The following is an 18,014-nucleotide window of genomic DNA, read 5'->3' as shown; positions in this document are numbered from 1 at the left end:
TGTAAACCATTTAATAAGGTTCTAATATTTTCAGAATTATCAGACCATCTTCCTGTAAAATGTTCAATTATGTTAATTAACAAAGTATAAACAGCATTAGAAACAGGTTGATCATCTATTATTTTAGTAGCATTAATAATATTAAATTGATCTTTTTCAGATAAATAATTATCCCACCAGCCTTTAAGTTGACCAGTAAAACCTGCTATCAGCATATGAGCTATATTAATATCATTATTTCCTRCATTCTTAGCAATTGTACTATACATAACCATTCTATGTGTCATATTATAAATTTGTCTTTCCGTAAGACCATCAATATTCCATTCATAAATGCTCTTACCATGATAATTAGTATTAGATAATTCTTCATGCAAAACGTCCTGAGGAGTTGGTCTAGGATAATAATATCTACCCATTTGAGGTTTAGTTGCATATTGAATTTTATTGATTCGAAGATTCATATCTTCTGAATCAGATATTTGAATAGATTCTTTATCAGAAGATTCTTTATTTAAGGTATTAATATTTAATTTGGAAATTTTTGATTCAATATTRGTTAARACTTCTTCTAATTTAGATGTATCTTTTAATTTATAATCTTTTATTTCATGTGGAGGTTGAATTGTAGCCATAATTTTATCTTGTTTAGATATTGTTTCTATTTGTTTTTTCTTAGCAAGTATTTCATTTATCTTATCTATCTTTTCATGTAAAGATTGTATTTTTTCCCCTAATATTATTGAGTATATACCTTGACAATTTTGTTGTTGAATCAATTTATTTATATGATCAACAGTGATAGAAATATGAGGACTTTCAATTAGTTTTTGATAGGCTGAAAAATGAATTGTTTGATTTTCTTTCGTAATAGCAAAGGATTGTTGTGGAGGGAAAACAGATTTTTGTATATTTCCATTAGCAAGAGTATATTCTCTTTCAATAGTATTTAAATAATTTTGAAGATAAGTGTAACAAAACCATAGAACAAAATATATAATTTTGTTAAGATGATTTGCTTGATTATAAAATTCATTTTGAAAAGATGTTAGCTCATCTTTTGAAAAGGTTTCAAAAAACCATTCTCTAAATGGYTTCCATTTTTCTTGATTAAATTCTTGACTGATATGCAGTCTTGCCATAGATCCTTTAGAAAAATCAATTATATTATCCATCACATAAATCATACTATCCATTAAAATTCAAAATTTATTTCTGAGGCAGYRGTATCCTCATCTGTTTGAACAATATTATTGTTAAATTTTAAATGCTCTATTTTTCTATTAATTTGAGAAGTTGAAGCTCTTGCTGGAGTTTTTTCAAYTGGATATTCTATAGGTGATATGAAAGACCTAGTAGAAGTAGATCTAGATAAAGATTTTTCAATTAATGTTTCAGAATTCTTTTCAAATTCAATTTCAATATTACCATCTGGTGTTTGTATTATATTAGTTATTTTATTAGTAGTTTKTGGTTTTGGAGGAATTGTGTCTTCTAAAACCCATTGTTTAGGAAATTCAATTTCATCCCATTTTATAGCCCTTCTAGTTGTAATTTTAGAAGTATCTAAATTACTTTCTATTAAAATTGTTTCATTATTCATCTTTTGYCATCTCTTACATCTAGGATTCATTGTAACTAATGGWCTATAATATATTCTATAACATACACCTATTAATTCAGATCYTGTTGTATAATTATAACCATGTKTTTTAACATTCAAAGTTAAAGCATCTAATATATTAACATCGGATAACGATAATTGTAAATTAGGATAAACATTAAAATATACTGGACCATGTGCCAGACTAGATTGTATAATACCCATTAGTGATTGTTTCCAATTTYTATTTCGAGCATCTCTTAATACAGCTAAAAATGATTCTGGTAAACCTTGTAAAGTTAAAGGTTTAAAAGCAATTTGAACTAATCCTATATGAAGGTAATTAAATTTTTCTTGATATCTAATAATATCTGCTTGATTTAATAATTTAATAGTCATTTCATTTTCATTCACAGTAAGATTTTCTTCAGTAGTTTTAACTGACTGAATAAAACCTAATTCTTCAAAAGTACCTAATTCATATAAAATTTTAGGTTGTATCTTTGGAATTGTCCATTTATTTAAGAGATCTAAATTCTTTGGAAATTCATATTCTTCAATTAAGCTATTTTTAACATTATTTTTAGTTTTCTTATGGAAAACTTGAAACAAATTCATGTTTATACAGAGTGTTAAACAATCTTCAGAATTCAAAGAACAAATATACATGGCTCTGATACCATATTGAGGTGTATACACACACTCCTTCTGGTTAAACCACATATTAATCGAGTCATGGGGTTTTCAAATCAAACAATAATCTCTAAACGGGATGATACTAGTCCGAGTCAATGACTTAATGGCCTTAATACGCCTTCACATGGCTAACAACGGCCTAATGCACGACTTATGGACATTGATCATTATGTTTTCAGATTATGAAGATTATCCCAGACTTTGATTAACTCATGATTTAACCAGTATAGTAGCCAGGACTATATATATTTGTCTTCTTCATCTAAAGATTGTTTAACAGAGATTTAGCCTGTCATTTAGGCTAAATTTCTCTTAAATATTACAAAGAAAGTTTTTACAAGTAGGAGGAAGTGAAGAGGAACTGGTAATATGTCCCTATTTGTTAATATGTTTGTTATATATATGAAAAGTTGTTTTCATAAAGGTTTTGGTGATTTCACCCTGCAATATCATAAATAGCGTAATTCAAGAGACCTTTCGGTCTAACCCTCATTTTGTGATTTTAAATATGTATTGCATAAGGCACAGATGGTAAGGGAAAAGGGAAAATGTGATATTTTCCTATATGCATATCTACATGAAGATTTGCCTATGATGTATAGTTTTGATTAATGAACGATGATTACTGCATTTAATGTTCCTTTTGTTTATATAGAAAAGATATTAACTCATATATTTGATTTAAAATCTGGATATTGGCAAATTCAAATAAATGAATCTGATCGTTATAAAACTGCATTTAATGTTCCTTTTGGTCAATATGAATGGAATGTTATGCCATTTGGGCTTAAAAATGCTCCTTCTGAATTTCAAAAAATTATGAATGATATCTTTTATCCTTTTAGTAATTTTATTATTGTTTATATAGATGATATTTTAATCTTTTCAAAAGATATTGAAACCCATTTTAAACATTTATATTTGTTTGAGAAAATTATTATAAAAAATGGTCTAGTTATATCTAAACCAAAAATGTTATTATTTCAAACTAAGATTAGATTCCTTGGTCATAACATTGGACAAGGAAATATTATTCCTATTCAAAGAAGTATAGATTTTTCTAATAAATTTCCTGATGAAATTACTGATAAAAATCAATTACAAAGATTTTTGGGTAGTGTCAATTATGTGGCACCATTCTATAAAGATTTGTATAAAGAAACTACAATTTTATATGAAAGATTAAAAAATAATCCTAAACCATGGACTGAACAACATACATACTAAAGCTGTTCAAATAATTAAAGAAAAAATAAAATCTTTACCTTGTTTATCTTTAGCAAATCCTAATTGGGATAAAATTATTGAAACTGATGCATCTGATTTGGGTTATGGTGGTATATTAAGACAAACCCATCCTGAATCAGGTAAGATATATATTATTAGATTCTGTTCAGGAAAATGGAATAATTCTCAGAAAAATTATTCTACAACTGCTAAAGAAATTTTAGCAATTGTTAAATGTGTTTTAAAATTTCAAGATGATTTATATAATCAGCAGTTTACAATTATTACTGATTGTCAATCTGCAAAATATATGTTTACTAAAGATTTTAAACATGATGTTTCAAAACAAATGTTTGCTAGATGGCAAGCTCATTTAGCACCATTTGATTTTAATATTATTTATAGAAAAGGGACAGATAATAGTCTTCCTGATTTTCTTACTCGTAAATATTTGCAGAATGATTCCTCATAATACATGAAGAGTTCTCTCCCCTACTAATAGTAGAGGAAGAGGTCGTGGTCGTGGTCGTGGATTTATAATCCAACAAGGCAATAGACAGCTTATAGCTTCTTCAAATATTCCTCAACCTGAAGATCCCCTTTATAAGGAATTTCAGGAATTTTTCAAAACAAAAAAGGGTAATACCCCTATTTATGCTCAAGCCATACAAGAGAATGAATCAAATGATGATTCTGAATATCTTTATAATAACTCGGAGGAGGTTAAAATAAAAAATTATATTAAATTGAAATTTATGTTATTGCTTTTAATATTAATTGTAAGTTTGTAACCAGTATTTTTTGTATAATGGTTAACGGATTACAATGTTATCCCATTATACATTTATTGGTTCATATATATGTTTTTGGATGTTGTGCCATGAGAGAGGGTCCAGACTCCAAAAAGTGGTGTGCTCAAAACGGACGATCCGAAGAAGACACCTCTCTCCTCTCTCTCTCTCTCTCTCTCTCTCTCTCTCGAAACTTCGTGTTTAGGTTGATGAATTCTTCACCGCTTTCTTTTTCTCTCTCTCAAGCATAACTGGAAATGGTATTATGTTAGTAAAGAACGAATCCCTCTTTCTTGGTAGTCTTTTTCAACTAAATTATAACTGACGATCTTTAAGCTGAATTCCCTTGATGGGTATTTTTCTTTAGACTCCTCAATCAGGTAATGTCTTTTTTGTTTGCTGTACAAATGAATTGCGTCGGGTTTTTTTATATCATTTTGAAGTCAATTTGTGGATTTGATCAGGTAAAATTTGCAGAAGAGAAAGAATCCCCTTTTGAGTCTAGTGTTCAGTCAGTGAGGCGATCGATATCATGGCTGTTGTTGAGAATGGTGGGTCGAATAATCATGTGGAACCAAACGATGTTGATCAGTCAAAATCATCGATTTCGAAGTCGAGGTCGAGTGATCAGCATCAGAGTTCTGATCAGCAGAAGAAGATGACGACACCTAATGGGAATGGTGGTCTGTTATATGGTAACAGTGTCTCAAACAATCATCAGCATCAGATGGCGATGAATGGTGTTGATCAGGAGGAAGAGGGTTTTAAAAAGGAAATGAGGGATTTGGCCGAAATGCTGTCAAAATTGAATCCCATGGCTGCAGAATTTGTTCCCCCTTCGCTTTCCAACAACCAAACGAGGTCCTTTCTAGTACCACCATCTCCTGCTGCTCACTTTGGTTATGCCGCCATCAACAATTTCCTACTTCAAACTAACAACACCGCCTTCACAAATGCCAATTCCAATGGAAATTCTGCTAGACGGGTATGCTCGATACCATCATCCCTATTTTGATTTTTGCTTTGACTATTTCATATTTCTGGGCTTCTGATGATTCTTATTATGGAATAGATGGGGTTATTAGCAAAAATAACAAAGGTTGTTTTTGTGTATATTAGCAAGAAAGAACAGAATACAAGTATTGGGTTGTTGGGTTTTTTTGTGTTTCTGGTGTTGATTGTTCTGGGGATTTTAATGGTTATCGCTAGAAGAAGAGCAACTTCAATCATGGGAAGCGGAGGATGAATAGCCGAACTAGCATGGCACAACGTGAAGATGTCATTAAGAGAACGGTCTATGTGTCTGACATTGATCATCAGGTAAATAAGCTATAAATACTTGGTGTCTGATATCATTCTAGCTTGGTTTGCTGTTTGTAATAATTTTCTGTTTCATTCTTTATTTGCTCATCTGGGTTGGTCTGATTTAGGTAACTGAAGAGCAACTTGCAGCCCTTTTTATTAATTGTGGACAGGTAAAGATATATATTGATGTCTTTGTTTTTGTTGGGACTGCTATTGCTTGTAACTAATTGTCTAACCTTGCCTTCTTAATATCAATAGGTTGTGGATTGCCGTGTGTGTGGTGACCCTAATTCCGTTCTTCGATTTGCCTTTATAGAGTTCACCGATGAGGGTATGCTAATATAAATTTCCATACTTTCAGTAAGCGTTCTCTATTTACTTACATAGCATGGTCCATAATGTTGTTGCAGAAGGTGCAAGGAACGCATTGAGTCTGGGTGGAACTATGCTCGGATACTACCCAGTTCGGGTGCTGCCTTCAAAAACTGCAATTGCACCAGTGAATCCAACTTTTTTGCCCCGGGTAAGATTCTTTCATCAGGGTTCGTGACTTGTGAAGCTAGAATAAATATTTATATGCAATTCTGCTTATACCAGCATTAATTTTATTTGTTTTTAGTCTGAAGATGAAAGGGAAATGTGTGCAAGAACCATCTATTGTACTAACATCGATAAGAAGGTAATAGAGAACTTTTCTTTTGTTGTAAATGCATTTGATAAACGCTAGCAGATGCATGATCTATTTTATTTGAAGCAGGTCACTCAGGCAGATGTGAAGCTCTTCTTTGAATCACTTTGTGGCGAGGTTCGTGATTTTCCATATGACATCTGCAAAAGCTGTTGTCTTGAATTGTTGTTAACTATGTATTGTGGATTTTTTTCATTTCGAAGGTCTACCGCTTAAGGTTGCTTGGAGATTATCATCACTCAACTCGTATTGCATTTGTGGAGTTCGTGATGGTAATTTTCTAAGATTTTAAGCAGATTTATTGCTTTGAATATCTGCATTCGATTTTTTTATTAGATTAATATAAAGGGGGCTTGCTACAGTTTCTTTTCTATTGCTAATAAATTTTGCTTTGATTACCTAGTGATCGGGTTTCTAATGAAACATGCTACAGTTTCTTTTCTATTGTTAGTTTACTTGGATATATCTGGTTTATAGTGAGATTATTGATCATACCCACTTCATTTAACACTTTACATGGCTTCATCTTTCCTTCTCGGGTAGAACAATAATGCATTTAGTTCAAAAACTTAAGTCAATTAGATTTTCTCATATATATAGACTTCTAGTGTGAAATGGAGTTCAATAGAAACTAATTTCAGGCCCATGCTTACATGGACTTCAGACTACAAATTATACCCCAAACATTACTCACATGTTAAATGCACACTTCAAAATTCGAGGTTGAATTTTTTTGAATGGAGGGAAGAATAATGAGGGTCATAACATTGAAGCATCGTGATTGTGAATGTTTTTCATTTTCCAGTAACTTTTAGGGTGATTGTTAAGTATTTCTCTCTCTTATTCGTTCTTGTTATTGTTATCCATCTTTATTGTTAGTCTTAATATACATGGTTGGATGATTGAATAAAAACAGTTTTGAGAGTTTTCTTTGGTTGTATGAACTTTATATGAAGATGGTGATGGGGCTGATACATTATGTGCTTTTAACCTAACAAGGCTGAAGAGACTAGCTAGCTCTCCTAGAGGTGCATAGCCAATCACCATAATGAATAAGCTGGAGTGGATCACCTTCAAGTGAGATACTGAAGTGATCTTAGTGTATCTTTGATGTGAATCCTAGCCCCATATACTTTTCTTAATGTTTATTCATCACTATTGAGGACGAGAGTTATTCGAGAGGTAGTATTCTCGGTATTAGGACAATTAGGAGAATTCCATATGATATGCCCTTATCTCATGAATAAATAGCATTGTATCTTGTCTGTGCATGACATCACCCTTGGAAAACAATAATTGAAGACCTGCCTCATATCAGCCGAACAAGGGACACAAGGTTGTACCCTGGCAAAGTAGCTGACATAAGCTAGAGTCTAATAATAACATAACCAGAATTATCGTTTATTAAATCATATAAAAAACATAAAAATAAAACAAATATAATCATAAACCAAATTGTTGATACTAGTTATCAAATCAAATAAAAATATAAATATTGTTACTGAATTCTTGCACATGTATTCAGGTTACCAAACCATAATATGCAAGCATTAAGTACCAAAAATAGGAGTTCATATACATTTATAGACCGGTCATTGGTCTATATAATCCAATAAGCACCAAAAATATTTAGACGGGCCATTGGTCCAACATAAACCTGACCCATAAATAGAAACAAAAAATGTTTACTCCAAGCAATAATGGCCACCGGCCCATTGTGTTGTTACCAAAGCAAACCATCACCCAATTTTCTCGTCTTCCTTCCTTCAAGGTCCAAAAATAGTTATCATGGATTTGGGCTCACATGTTATCTTTTGCAATGCAGTTAACATTTTTGTTTTGGAAAATGATTCAAATTTCTCAAGTTCATCAACGATCATGGAAGTTCTTTTTGAGTTTTCCACTTCAACTTCCATGCTTTCATAAGTTTATCCCCAAATGTAAATATCACGTTACTGATTATCCCGTGCAAAGGATCAATTCTATCTTTTCTTTTCTTAGTACTACTTGTACAATCTCGACTTCGCACATTTGTTTGTGCATAAGAGACATCATCTTGCACATCAGAAACTAAGCGGTTGATGTGGTCGATTGTGGTGGTAAAACAATAAAAAATTTAGGTTCACAAAAAAATACGAAAATCTATATATAAGAAAACTTAATATATTGTGTGCCCAATACATATCAAGTAATATAAATCAAACTACAAAAGCATTCAAGCAAAATAGTAATAGAGTCGAAGCTTAGAATGAATGTTTTGGTGCAATTGTCGTGTAGGCTGGAGCCAATTGACCTGGTACAATCGAAGCTTTGAAGAAAATGGGAGTTTGATAAGGGATGAGAGGGCATGGAGCCTTAGGGACGATTTAAATTACGTCAACTAAAAGAGTAGTTGCTTTAAGCCTTATGTTAGGCCAACTAAAGCTAAAACAAGCCTAATAAATATTAAAACAAAGCCCGTAGAATAGTTAAAAAAGCCTAAATCCCCAAACACTAAAACGACTCTGAAAAATTGCATTTTAGCCGAGTGCTATTTAGGGACAATCGCGGTGATTAGTGCCATTAAATGTGGCACCGCTTTAAACCATCGCTATTTTAGCCGTTGTTCCTCTGACGACTGCAATCCTCTATTGCACTGGGATTAACTGCATACATCAGAAAGGTTCTCCTCATTGCTTGTATATCTCCATATCCATAACATCTCTCATCTATTCCTCTAAAGGTCAATCCTTCCCAAGAAAGAATGCACAAATCCTCAAAATGAGGAAATGTTGTGTTCTTTCATTTAGCTACCTCTTTGTGAACCTATTACATATCATAGTCATAACATTCAATTACAAAGCAACAAAATAAAATTACAATTTTAGAACATAACAAACTAGTATGTACCTGCACTTAAGACTCAGACCGGTGGTTTAGCAGTCATACTATTTTTCGCCATCAAAACCAAACCAACTAGTATTAGTACCTTTCAACATGTCATAAACAACCTGCTAATCTTTTTTTATAGTCTTTATCCTTGACTCCATATTGATTTACCTATTATACAAAAACTGGGTAGTGATTCTTTAAGGTTGTTCCATATTATAAATACCCATATTTGAATCTATTTGTTAGCTTCAAATCCTCCGTTATTTACCATATTCACTGAACTCTCAACAAGTTTAGCATCTTCAAGTGCAAACCAATCTCAATAGTTTTTTCCATGGCTCGTCATACCTATGATAACACAAACATAAAACATTCAAATGTGCAACAAGAATACAATCTTCAAAACGTGCAAACAAATACAACCATAAATTCATTACAAAATCAACAATTCAATAGTCACATAACTTCATTACAAATGCAACACAAATTTGATGGATTCCCATCAATTTGTGGCAGTCCAATCAAACATATTTTGAGCTAAACTATCTCTAAATGCAATCCACATGTTTGATGTCCCAACAGAAGTAATACTATCATCTCTAGATCCGACATCCCATTCACATTCATTCTCAATTGGATCAATTGACATTTCTTGCCTAATAAAATTATGGAGAAGAAAATATGCCGTTATGATCATATTTTTGAGGTCAACCACATAATATGAGTTATCTCTTAATACACCAAACATTGCCTTCAAAATGCAAAACATCAATCTATTACATTTCTTGCAGAAGAATGTTTCATGTTGAAAAATTCTTTTTACGTTGTTGGTTGGTTTCTCTCACGCCAATCATTTAAATGATACCTATGACCTCGATATGGGGCGGGGAAACCCTCCTTCTTTGTGTATCCAACATCCACCTAAGTAGTAACCTGACTTGGCACCTTCAATCTATGTGTTGTAAGAAACTCATCTCGAAGAACTCTACCATATGCATCTTAACCCTCCCATCCACGTAACACACAGATTTGTAGCATATCCTGTAAACACACTTAATAGGTTTGTGGCAGTATCATCTTTGCTCGTTCTATATCTAGGTCCGTCTTCAAGTGACATTAAACACTTTGTATATGTTCCATCTAGAGCTCCTAAACAATTCTAGAACCAAGAAAAAACAAATGGTTTGCTACTTGAATTCTTGGATTTGGAATGGTTTTAGGAGCTTAGATAACATAATGAAGTGTTTAGTGCCACCTAAACACAAAGATAGATACAAAATGAGAAAAGGTGATATTGCCACAAATGTATTATATGTGTGTTCACAAGATACAATGTATCTTTGTATGTTACCCGGATGAGAGGGTTCAACCACTAATGATAAGAGTTCTTGAAGATGCACTTCTTAGGCCACATGGATTGAAGGTGCCAGTGCCAGGTTATTACTGCATGGATGCAAATGCGGAGGGTTTCCCCTTCCCATATAGAGGTCAAAAGTATCATTTAAATAATGATTGGAGTGAGAGCCAACAACTACAAAATAATTTTTCAATATTAAACATTCTTTTGCAAGAATTGCTATAGAAAGATATTTTTGTAATTTTGAAGGCAAGATTTGGTATATTGAGAGATAACTTGTATTATCTGGTTGACCTTCAAAATAAGATCATAATGGCATGTTGTCTTCTCCATAATTATTAGGCAAGAAATACAAGTTGATCCATTTGAGAATGAATATGAGTCGGATGTTCGAATGGGAGATGATGATATTATCACTTATGTTGAGACATCAAACATGTGGACTGCATTTATAGATAATTTAGCTCAAAATATGTTTGAATCTTAGAGTGCTAAAAATTGATGTGAATCTATCAAAATTTTGTAATGAATCTATTGAAGTGATGATTTTGTAACAAATTTATGGTTGTACTAGTTTCCTTGCTTTAATGGTTGTATTTTGTTGTGCTTGTTTATGTTTGTATTATCATCGATATGAGGAGCCATAGAAGAAACTATTAGGTTTGGTTTACACTCGAAGATGCTAAACTTGTCGAGAGTTTGGTGAATATGACAAATAACGGAGGATTTAAAGATGACAATGGATCACAATCCGAGTATTTACAACATTATGGTATATTGGCTAAAGCCTATACTAAATCAAGGATAAAGACAATGAAAAAATATTGGCAGGTTGTTTATAACATGTTGCATGGTACTAAGACTACTAGTGGGTTTGGTTTTGACAGAAAAAAATATTGTATGATTGTTGAACCACCTCGTGCAGGTGCATACTAGTTTATTATGTTCTAGAATTGTAATTATATTTTGTTGGCTTGTAATTAAATATTATGATTTTACATATAATAGGTTCATAAAGAGGCAGCAGAAATGGATGAACAAGACATTTCCTCATTTAGAGGATCTGTACATTGTTTTTTGGTAAGGATAGAGTGAGAGATGTTATGGAGATGGAAGAAGGTATAAACCAATTTGAGGATAATGTTTCTGATGCGCACGATTATGCCTCTAATGCACAAAAAAAGTGCAAATCCAAGAATGTATAAGTGATACCAAGAAAAGAAAAGGCATAGTTGATACTTTGCAAGAGGTAATCAATAATGCGACATTTATGCTTGGGATAAACTTATGAGAGCATCTGTAATTGTGGTGGAAGTTGAAGCGGTAAGTTCAAAAAGAACTTCCATGATCGTTGATGAACTTGAGAAATTTGAAACATTTTCTGAAACAAAAGTGTTTACTGCATTGTGAAAGATAACACGTGAGCCCGAATCTATGATAACTTTTTGGAGCTTGAAGGAAGAGATGCGAGAAAATTGGGTGTCTGGTTCATGTTGGATCAGTGATGGTTTTGCTTCGAGAACGACAACCGGTTGGTTGTTATTATTGGTTAGATAACACATTTTTTACATATTTTTGGTCCAGTTTATGTTGGACCAGTTACCGGTCTATAATTTTCTTTTGGTACTTATTGGTTTATGTTAGACCACTCACCGGTCCGTAAATGTCTATGAACTCCTATTTTTGGTACTTATTGCTTGTATGTTATGGTTTGGTAACCTCAATACAAGTGTAATAATGGTTTATTAACAAATTTTATGTTTGTATCAAAGGTTTGTTTTATTATTATATTTGTTATTACGCGTTTTTATGTTTATATGTGATTCAATAAATTGTAATTTGCATATTGTTTTCACATTAAGTGTTAATTTTATTATTATCAATGATTTAAGAAAAACAACTCAAAGAAAGGGTATTGTTATTGTCTCCCTCAAATTAGGCAAACAAAGAAGTGAATCCATTGAGTTGTTATGCTTTCATGTCTACAACTTGATCCATCCGATGACTAATTTACTATCCCAAATGAACCCCACTTCGGAATATGAACCATTAAAAAATGTCTACTAAACCAATTACAAGAATACCAGCTAAAATACCTATTGTCTAGAGTATTTGCCATGCCCCTTATGCCTTCGGCGACACACGTGCTACAGTGGCCGGGACAAAGGGTCATGATCCCGCGTCCGAATTGCAGGCTGCAACTCCTGCATGAAGCCGAAATCACTAGTAATCGCCAGTCAGCCATACGGCGGTGATCCATTCCTTTGCGGTGTACACGCCCGTCACACGGTGGGAGCTAGCCACGCCCGAAGTCATGACTTTTTCACTATTTCATTCCAATTTCTCTGTAAACCATACAAAAAGATTCCAATTAATTTGACAAATTACATCCCACTTCCTGCCAATTAAACACTTGGTCAAACCTTATAACATTCCATTCCAATTCCTTCCAAATTCCAATTTCGTTGACAGAGTCTATTCCTTCTAAAAACTTGCTCCAAACCAAACGCCCTCTAGGGTTTTATGGGGGTAGTTTTTTCATTTTAAAAAATTGGTTGGACTGGAATTCAATTCCTTCCCCTCTATGATGGAATGATGAAATCCATGGTTGGTGAAATGAATGGAATTCAGTTCCATTACATGGGAAGAGTAATCGCCATAATGGAATTTGGTTAACGGAATTGACCCTTTCAATTCCTCCAGATTTCGTCAGAATCGTGTGAACCAAACGGGGCATAAGGAATGGACTAAGGAGAAGGTGTGTCATCACCATAATCATGCATGGTAGGAGTATAAAGCATTGGAGTGGTTTCCCTGGGAACCCTCTATTCTCCATGAAACACCTGTGCCAACTTAAGGATCGGAGTGTTTTCCTAGGGAACCCCCTATTCTCCGAGTTTCTGAAAGTGAAATTTATTCGGAGTTTAACCCTTAAAGGTGTGATAGGCCTGAGGATGTGGATAACATGAGAAAGTCAAACTATCTGATACAAGAACCTTCAAACTGGACTTCTTTTTTGTGACTGGTTTGTGGCAACCTTGGCCTCAACTTGTCCAAGAGGGATCATGCAAAGCATTCCTTTCTATATGAACATAGCAAATTTTAGGTCTTTCAACCAGTGAGTGTGACCGTCAAAGGGGCTCATTGCCTGGCAGGGAATCAAATCTAAGACATGCCACACACAAGGCCCCAAGGTATTGACCACTATGCCTTTCCATTGGGACCACATGAGTTACTAGCAAATGTAAGAAGATAAATCAATCCAGACTATTATAATGCAAACCTTCCGTGAGATTACTTGTGAGCTAATCCAGACTATTATAATGCAAACCTTCCGTGAGATTACTTGTGGTTTTGGCTCAATCCCGAAATCAATCCTTGTAACAGAAAAAAACTGAAATAAATGTAAAGCTAGCCCTCAATATAATCCATGTAATTTTAAACCATATTAACATATTCTTTAATTAGGTCAGAATGAATTACGGAAATAAATAATTAGCTATATGTAAGGAAATAATACACTTTGAAAACCATATCTGCAGGCCCAAAAACAAAAATATTCTATAAAGCATGTAACTATTACAGTCATGCCTATGAATTGACCAATGGAAATAAAAAAAACTAAAACTAAAAACTACAAAGGTAACATGGCTTTGGGTTTATTGCATCCTGGAAGAGTAACCTATGGGTTTGGCATATCTTCCTCCCCTGAGTCATGAGATGATGGTTTAATATGACATTGCTTGTCAATATCAATCTGGAATGAATGATTAAAGTGGAGACATTCAAGCTCGCTCACTCTAATGGCGTACCTTTTGCATCATGGGTCAGCGAGGAAATGGGAACAGCGGCTTAAGCCATAAGATGTAGGCGCTTTCCAGAGGTGGAATCTTCTAGTTCATCCTATCATAGTGTACACTGTGGAGGCTATTGAAAAGGTTTAGAAGAGTCATCTTCTCAATAACATGTTTTTGTGGTGCAAAAAGAGACCTAGGTATTTGCTGGCCTCCTGAAAACTCGCCCAACAATAGCAGAAACTTTAAATACACGAACCTAACTGCTATAGTGTAAGCCTATGCAGAACCATTGAAAGATTGTACACATGCAAGATCATGCTCAACTTTTAGAGATTTATGGTTGGATGGATAGGCATAGTGTGAGACTTTTGTCTACGCTTTTTCCAATGCAAGGCTACTCTTGAGGCTTCTACGTTTTTGTTACAAATCAAATTAAGGCAAGTGATTATGCTTCTGTTCGAGCATAATGCTCTGTCTTTGGAGAAATCTTAATACCAAATTCTATAAAATTGCATCCATGTTGAATGTAGATCATATCTTTGCATTGTTCTTATTTTTCATCCAGTTGTCTTTTTGTTTTCCCAAGCCCCTTTTTCCATCCATTTACATCAAAAAAGATCAGTGGTTATTCGCATCAACCATTCCACTGTATTTGTGAGGGCCTCATTGAGTATCTTCATCATAAAGGCCAGGAAGATACGTAAAGGACAGTTTCCTGCTTGTAGGTCGGGGATGGCATCTACCTCTTGGTTGTCTTACGATGTGTATGCTTATATTTTCTACAAAGATCGTAGTCACCTCATGATTTTGTAGAGCAGCTCAGATATATGATATCAGATGTCTTGATATTCTTGTTGAGTTTGATCCCATGCCACAAGTCCGAGCTCCTTTTGCACCATTTGTACCGTCGTAGGTCAGAGTAAGAGTATTATGAGGTGGAAGCGTAGAACAAGGCCCACTAAAGGATGGTTGGCTCTGAAGCAGACCCTCTTCATTTGGTCTGAGTAAGGATGGTTGGTTCGACACGACATTTGTTGGGGATTGCATTTTCCTCCCTGGTAAATATCTATGAAGCTTTAGCTGTAAAGTAGGTGCAGACATCTTCCATGTGGGATTTGCATTTATTTTATTTGTTCATTACGTATAGATTGGAAGACGTCTTTTATTCCATTCGATTTTATCATAGTGATCACAATTATGGTACCGAAGGGTTTTGGCCGTAGATAGGAGTGTGTCAAAGGATGCTGTAAATGTCCGGGAGCCCTATGGATTACAATTTTAGCCTACCCCAATTAGTCTGGAATAATGCTTCCTGATGTAAATCCCGACTCTTGGTATCAGACAGCAGCAGCAACGGCTGTCAATGAATATATGATTTCAACATGCTTCCTTTGGCATAAATGTGCCTGTTTTAACGAGTACTTAGCTGGAGTAATAGCTTGGTAATTTATTATTCTTTGTTTATGTTGTATTGCCATACATAACATAGTTTCACAAGTTATATAGATATCCTGGCATCTCATTCTTATCGAATTTCACTTTTGGCCATACCCAACTACCAACTGGTTTGAAATGTAGTTTCTTCACAAAATTTGTAAGATGTAAGATTAGAGCTTATGAATCTTGGTTACATCCAATTTTCCCCTTATCTTGTGAATGTTGTTTTTCTATATCAATTTTCTAGAGGTTATAGATATGATTCTTCTTTACCTTGATATGTTGTATAGGCTGAACCACTTTATTTTGTATAGATAGGTATTAATTTTATATTGTTGAGTTCTTTATTACTTCTTTTGGGTTGGTTATGAAGTTTTACTATATTTGTTCCTTTCAAATGCAGTATCTATCACCAATCCTGATCACATGCCACCTCATATGAATATAAATAAAATCTCCTTAACCGGGCCTAATCTTTTCATTTTAGCATGACCCATAAAAAGGGTCTGGTCATGGTTCAATGTTACGTTGATTAATTTCTTATTTTGGCATATGATCCACATGCCAAAAAACAAATACAAAGTGTTGTAATCTGGATGTTGAATCTTACAGGCTGAGAGTGCAATTGCAGCTCTGAACTGTAGCGGTGTAGTATTGGGATCATTGCCAATAAGGTACTGGTTGTCGTTTCCTTACTTTTTATATGTTCTCAATATACCTGTTTATTCTTATTTTTCTCGTGCTACGTTCACCATATGCTTTATTCCCGCTACATGTTTGCTCACACTAGAGCAAAAAAAGGGAGTCTTTACAGAAACAACTATTCTACTCTTTGGGATAGAGGTTTGGTTTGCATACACAGGGGTGGACTTCCTCCAAGGGTAGGGGGTGTACATGCTACTGCTCAATCGTCTCGTTGCGATTGAAAAAAAAATTGCGGAAATGAAGGTGTACCCGCTTAATTTTTATAGGTGCCCTGAAATGTTTTAAAACCAAACATATAATAGACATCGGAAATGGGTGAGATGGTCTAAATCGCCAGCTTAACGCTTACCCTTCGAGAGGACGAGTTCGACTCCCTTTTTAGCGAATATATCCAGTCTTTCAATTTCGGTTTCTAATAATTTTGTGAAAAGAATGAAGAACAGCATGGGAAAAAGTCACCCCATTATCTCTAGCGAAGGATAGCAACAAACCAACTAATATCATGAAAATTCTCTATAGATTTCACCCTTATGGTCTAATGGTGAAATAATTTCTGGGTTCGCCTCTGTGGGTACTCTCGTACCCCTAGACCCTACTTTCAAGTAGGATTTTCTGTGTTCTTTTGGTTTGGTTTGGGTTGGGTTGGGTTGTTAACATAGTTATGGTCTTTGTTGATGCAGGGTGAGCCCTTCAAAGACCCCGGTTCGTCCACGTGCACCTCGACCTGTGGTGCACTGAACGGCCTGTGGTGCATTATTATAGACTTATCCACGGCCCGTAGCCATATCTGAACATACATATGTAGGTAAACAGGAACGGCTTTATGGTACTATGTTGTTATTTATGTTTCTGGTTTCTGTCCGAATTCAGATACATCCACGGATTTGTGTTTAAATGTTAAGAGTTTGGGCGAAGTTTGAGGCTTAACTTGGTTTAGATCATGACCATGTTATCACGTTGAGGTGTTTACGTTTATCTTACGGATTGTATATGATATAGACAGACGTTTTTCAACTGGTAAAACCTTGAGTTTGCTCTTCATAAGTCACTAGATTAAATCCTCTGAAGACGATATGAGGATTTGCGTGATTGTTAACTTAGTATCGAATGGGATTAGTGTCCGACAGACATGGTTACCATTGTTTTCTTTTGAGGAATGATTTATATTATTATCATAATAATTAAAGTCTGAATCTGCTGCAAGGATTTAAGTATGTCCCGTAGATCTTTTATGTTTAAATCTGAACCATCCGTTTTTGAAATAAATTCGTCAATTTAGATTACACATAGGGGTGAAGCCGAGTGGAGTGAGCTCGGGTCGAAAAGTAATGCTATGCTAGAGTTCGAATAATTTTTTCAAAGTAGGGTTCGAGCACGAGCCTGATGCTCGTTAAGGGCTGAATACTTGATCGATTAACTTGTTTGTTGGTTTAAGTTTGATCATATTTATATTTTTACTATGTGATTTATGAACATATGACCAACTTTGGCTTGAGAAAGTGTATGGTCGAATAGTTTGACTCGACTAGAGCCGGAA

General features: G+C 34.2%; 1 protein-coding gene across 5 annotated transcripts; it reads left to right on the top strand.

The window, feature by feature from the left end:
- Positions 1-4,410: 4,410 nt before the first annotated feature.
- Positions 4,411-17,602, top strand: LOC112504527 (polyadenylate-binding protein-interacting protein 12-like). Of its 5 annotated transcripts, none has more exons than XM_025108467.1 (11): positions 4,411-4,584; positions 4,782-5,302; positions 5,527-5,637; positions 5,748-5,792; positions 5,881-5,953; positions 6,033-6,145; positions 6,242-6,301; positions 6,380-6,427; positions 6,514-6,582; positions 16,385-16,446; positions 17,158-17,400. In XM_025108467.1, exons 2-11 carry the CDS (start codon positions 4,850-4,852, stop codon positions 17,213-17,215), a joined length of 1,092 nt encoding a protein of 363 aa, XP_024964235.1. In that variant the 5' UTR covers positions 4,411-4,584; positions 4,782-4,849; the 3' UTR covers positions 17,216-17,400. The 5 variants fall into 5 exon arrangements, with proteins under 5 accessions (XP_024964235.1, XP_024964234.1, XP_024964237.1 ...); XM_025108466.1 differs by having other exon boundaries at positions 4,415-4,697; positions 17,158-17,602; XM_025108469.1 differs by having other exon boundaries at positions 4,415-4,697; positions 5,530-5,637.
- Positions 17,603-18,014: the final 412 nt, after the last annotated feature.

Source organism: Cynara cardunculus, unplaced genomic scaffold, assembly GCF_001531365.2.
Source record: "Cynara cardunculus var. scolymus isolate 2C unplaced genomic scaffold, CcrdV1 Un_Scaffold_5891, whole genome shotgun sequence".
Lineage (NCBI taxonomy): Eukaryota > Viridiplantae > Streptophyta > Magnoliopsida > Asterales > Asteraceae > Cynara > Cynara cardunculus.
The sequence above is the reverse complement of the archived record's forward strand: the minus strand, read 5'-3'. Positions and strand labels throughout refer to the sequence as shown.

What these genes read in the sequence shown, in the direction of transcription:
- LOC112504527 (XM_025108466.1), top strand. Translation starts at nt 4,850, where the DNA reads ATGGCTGTTGTTGAGAATGGTGGGTCGAATAATCATGTGGAACCAAAC. An exon ending in TATAGAGTTCACCGATGAGG is followed by an intron (nt 5,954 to 6,032) that starts GTATGCTAATAT and finishes ATGTTGTTGCAG; the next exon opens with AAGGTGCAAGGAACGCATTG. An exon ending in TTGGGATCATTGCCAATAAG is followed by an intron (nt 16,447 to 17,157) that starts GTACTGGTTGTC and finishes TTGTTGATGCAG; the next exon opens with GGTGAGCCCTTCAAAGACCC.